Here is a 5,084-nt window from a genome sequence, read left to right as displayed (position 1 = left end):
CCCCTCCTCCTCCTCTCCTCCTCCTCCTCCTCTCCTCCTCTCCTCTCCTCTCCTTCTCCTCTTCCTCTCTACAACAACCAGAGATAAAGGCTCAGTCTTAGAGGCTGTTTCTCATTGTCTCTCTCTCTAATAATCCAGCTCCACCTCTTCTCTTCCTCTCTCCGTTTTTTCCTGTCATCACTATCAGCAGTGACAAATAGGTTTAATCTTTCTCAGCCTCCCACCCTCTTAAACTTGACCACAAATTGGCTGCTGGCTTTCAAAACCTCTCTCTCTCTCTCTCTCTCTCTCTCTCTCTCTCTCTCTATATATATATATATATATATATATATATATATATAGTATATTGGACTCGCCCCTCGGCCCGGTGTACTGAACTGACTGTGATCGACCTGGATGCAGAGGTCCTGTTTACTGAACAATAGGATCTGACTCGTCTTTGAGCTGTAGACCTGGAAGAGTGTGTGTGTGTGTGTGTGTGTGTGTGTGTGTGTGTGTGTGTGTGTGTGTGTGTGTATGTGTGGGCTTACGTTTATATCCTGGTGGGGACTACACACACACACTGACCCATGAGGTCCCCGCAGGTAGAGAGAGCTGTTTGAAGGCTTAGCTTTAGCTTTGTCTTCAGGTTGAGGTTTAGCTTTAGCTTTAGCTTCAGCTTCAGCTTCAGGTTCAGGTTCAGGTTCAGGTTTAGCTTTAGTTTTAAGTTCAGGCTTGAGATATCGTCTTCCTTTGTGCACGACCAGGATCTCTTATTCTCTCACTGTGTGACTCAGCTGATCAACCACTGTGTGGAGTGTGGAGCTCACACTGAACGTAAACACTGACGCCTGGCTCGTGTTCGTCCAGAGACAGCTCCAGTAAAGTTTATTCAAACCGGACTCTGTCCTCAGGTTTGACACGTTTCTGTTGCAGAGAATAAAAGTGATTTTCTTTTTCAGAAAAGTCGACAGAACACATTGTGGATGTTTGTGTTTCCGCTGAGGGATGGTTGTGAGAGTGAAGCTGAGTTTCTCCTCTCATGATTCGTTCCAATTCAACATGACGACAGATTTCCAACATCTGCTGAGTCGTTCACCACAGCCGCTGCTGTAGCGTTTAATGGAAGGTGATGAAGACGTGTGGTCCAGTCATGACAGGAAGTCAAACCTCTGGTATCTGACGGAAGACACAAAGACAATCGTCTGCACTGTCTTTGGATGTCATGTGACTTCAACGCAAAGTGTTTCCATTTCTTTTGTGGAATAATCTGAAAAACCACCTAGTTTTTCAAATTAAACAAATGAATAAATGCAGCGACAGAGAGACGCAGATACTTTGTGCAAATTGACTGTGAAGGGAAATGAAGAAGGAAAAGGGAAGAAGGAAGTATTGACCTGCAAGAAGTCCAAGTGATCATCTGAGCTGAGCTGATGATCGATCACCTGATCGATCAGTCCAGCAGCTGGAATCTGGCAAAATACGTAAAAACTGCTTTAAAATCCTGAATTTTTTACCTGCAGTTTACTTCCCTTCAGTTCAAATGTTTCTTCCTCTGTGTTTCCTTTCAGTTTATTCAAACCCTGGATTATTATTTTCCACATCTTCATTTTATCTGCTGAGACGCAGCTTTGTGAACTTTGGTTTTAAAAACAGTGAATAAATTAAATTATTATTAACAGCTGAGGAAAAATGCACAAATGCACTTTTTGAATTATTTTCTTTCACAGCAAATAAGCTGCTAATAATGTGCATCGTAGTTAACAGCAGGTTAGGACGCCCTATCCTTGTGTGTGTGTGTGTGTGTGTGTGTCTTAGATCTCTAATTAGAGGTTTTACTGGGCTCAGCTCAGTGTGTGAGAATCATATTATGATAATTTGAGCCCAAAAACAAACCAAGCTTCTCGTCATATTAAAACACATGAAACCAGCAGCTGAAATCAAAAGCTCCTCCAGATCCTCCACCTACAGAATCCTGTGTGTTTCATGATAATCCGTGCTAATTCTGAGACTCACACACACACACACACACCACACACACACACATACACACACACACACACACACACACACACACACACACACACACACACACACATTATGTTTGGCTGTCCTAATTAGTGAGATAAACATTATAATATTTGGCCTTTTCAACACAGGATAATAATGAAGACGAGCTGAACGTAAACAAGAGACACAAAACGAACCTTCTTACATCATGTTCAGTGTGTGTGTGTGTGTGTGTGTGTGTGTGTGTGTGTGTGTGTGTGTGTGTGTGTGTGAGGGATGTGTGAACGACCTTTGTTAACCTGCTGCCAGTGCGACCCGAGAAGAATGATGGATAAACTGAATAGTGGATTTTGTCTCGATCAGTTTCCACAGTTTAAAAATAAAGTGTTGACTTCCTGTGTGTGAAAGTGAGTTACTGATCACTGGAAACTTGGTGCATGAAAAGTTGTAAAAGTTACGAAACAAAGGAGGACGATCAAAATCTGGAGGGCAACTAAATCAGCTGACCACTGAGACTCACCTGTGGGTCAGACAGGTAAAGTGTCTCTGCAGGTGTCTCCGTCTCCTCATCCTCTGAACACGAGTCAAATCCATCCTGGTTGTAGTAAACTTCAGCAGCCTGAGGGTCCTCTGGGATATCTGCACACACAGGTAACACAGGTTAACTCGGTCACACGGTCCTGTCACCACAGATGTGAAGCTGCTCAGATTAAAGCTGAGACTCTTTCAGTTAATCAACATTATTTCTTTCAGAATGACTGAGCTGAAGAGGCTGAACTAAATGTGGAATAGACTGTAAATCTGTTCAACTACAATAAAACTCCATCACAGTCGACATCAGGTGAGGAGGAGTCTGTTAAAGCTCCAACCAGTCTAAAGGTATGATTGATTATAATGATTATTGTTTGATTATAGATCAGGTCTAGGTTCTATATTAATACTGTGAAAGTATCAAAGCCTCAGTCCACAGAGAAATGCACACAGCCTGTATTCAGAAACTGAGCCTTAAAACCAGCCGTCAGGACTTCTGGAACTTTGTGATGTCACAACAAAGCAGTCACCAAGCCCCGCCCACCTGGACCCACCATCCAAACCTTGCAGAATCAGAAAAAAAATGGATCATTAATGTAAAAATGAATGAATTGTGTTTATTATATTATGTAATCTGTTCTTTATCCTATGTAATTAAGAGTGTCCATGGTTTGTTAAATTATCAACACACACACCAGTGAGGGACAGAGAGAAAAAAAGTGGGTAAAACTCCCCAAGTCTTTAGTCTGGAAGGATTTAATTTATCAGTTTAACAGGAGCTCTGTCTGGATAATTATTCCTGCTAACGAGGTCTGAGAGTTTTAAAGACAGAGGATGTTTAATTCATGTGTCTCTCTGAGGTCTGACAGTCTCTCCATCTGTCAGCCAATCACAAGGCTGGGATCAGACAGAGGGCGGGGCTCTGGGAGCAGATGTGTTGGGGATTCAGAGAGAAATAAAACTCTGAATAAAGAGACAGGAACTCATCAGAGAGCAGCTGGAAATGTTTCAGTAACTGAACTCCACTGAGCTTTTTAAATATTTAAAGACGGCCTGGAGGTCAGAGGTCATCCTGACACTTCAGTGATAAAGCAATGACTAATTAACTTCTGTCTCCAGGGGTCTCTCAATCAAAACAATAACAAACAGACGTTGAAGTAGCGTGGAATCATGGGAGTTATTGTCTTTGGTGTGATTCCTTCAGTGGTTCAGGTTTTTAGCAGCAGCTGAATTCTCCACAGAGGTTTCCTCCTCTCCACAACAAACACACCAGGAAATTAAACCAGGAGAAACAGTTTGACTTCAGACATCAGAGATTCACTGATGCTCTGCAGTGACACAGGTCAGGACGTCTCCAGAGGACAGGATGTCTCCAAATGACAGAGGAGAGGAAGTCTCCAAAGGACAGGATGTCTCCAGAGGACAGAGGTCAGGACGTCTCCAGCAGCTGCAGCTGAGCAGCTTGTTTCTCTTAGAACTTCAGATCCAGACGTCCGACGACTAAAATCATCTGGTTCTAATAACGAGCCAAAAACCACTGAGGTGGAAAAAGTGTTGAGCTTCTGTCAGACAAACACACTGACACATGATCACAGAGGATATGATGTCATCAACAGGCAACCAATGACATGTTACCATGGTTGATGAAAACAACACATACACACCAGCTCCTCTCTTGAGGAGGAAGAGGAGGGTCGTGTTGAGAAAGATCTAACTGAAGTTTACAGGTTCAGGTTCTCAGCAGGAGATTAAAGCAGCTGAAAACATCAGCATGACTTTTCATTTTTATTTCTCTCCAAACTGATTGTTATTTCCATCTCAGAGAATCTCTCTTCAGGTTTCATCATGTGTCCCTGAGCAGTTTGATGCAAACACACATCTGAAACTCACTAATGAGCCGAAGAGCTCGTCCACGTTTCCCTTTAAACTCATCCAGCGCTTCACTCCGAGTCTCTGCTGCTGAAGCTGGAGCCGAGTCCTGAACATGAACCCATGTGACTCTCTGACACCTGACTCACCAACAGTGAATGAGAAACATTTCATCTGACTGCTGGAGGGGAAATGAACACGCCGCCCTCGTCTCTGTCAAGAGGAAAAATATTTAAATATTAGAATATTAAATGAAGTCTGGTTTTGTTTTCTTGGTGTGCATCTATATTTTCTGGTTTTGAACCCGAGGTTCTTCAACACTGAAAACCTAAATCACATCTGTATCCGAGGAACAATTAGACGTGTTGCTGTTTTCAGTTCCATGACAAAGACGTTTCCGCTGTTCCTGTTTGAATTCCTGCAGCAGCGTCGGCCTCACCTCCGTTCTCCAGCTGTGAGCTGATCCAACAGACCTCATCAGTCCTGGTGGATCTCTCATAGGCGGCTCCCGAACTGAGGTCCAGGGACTTCAGGGGGTCTCCAGGGTTCCAGGTAATCCCCAGTGACACGTGAAGCGCTCGTAGCTGACCTCACAGCTGTTTGGTTCATCACACATCCAGGTCAGACGAGAGGCAATGTCTCAGTCAGTCATAGCAGGTTGAGTTGTAAAGAGAAACGAAGGTGGAGCGACAGCG

The 5,084-nt window shown here is 43.5% G+C and overlaps 1 protein-coding gene across 1 annotated transcript in view; it reads right to left on the bottom strand.

The window, feature by feature from the left end:
* Positions 1-5,084, bottom strand: part of LOC111233677 (serine/threonine-protein kinase Nek11-like) — a 44,744-nt gene that overhangs the window by 13,636 nt on the left and 26,024 nt on the right. The window contains exon 14 of the mRNA XM_022761551.1: positions 2,510-2,628. Coding sequence (XP_022617272.1) covers positions 2,510-2,628 — 119 coding nt within the window. The remainder of the gene's footprint in view (positions 1-2,509; positions 2,629-5,084) is intronic.

Source organism: Seriola dumerili, unplaced genomic scaffold (assembly GCF_002260705.1).
Source record: "Seriola dumerili isolate Sdu_G_001 unplaced genomic scaffold, Sdu_1.0 BDQW01000415.1, whole genome shotgun sequence".
NCBI lineage: Eukaryota > Metazoa > Chordata > Actinopteri > Carangiformes > Carangidae > Seriola > Seriola dumerili.
The sequence above is the reverse complement of the archived record's forward strand: the minus strand, read 5'-3'. Positions and strand labels throughout refer to the sequence as shown.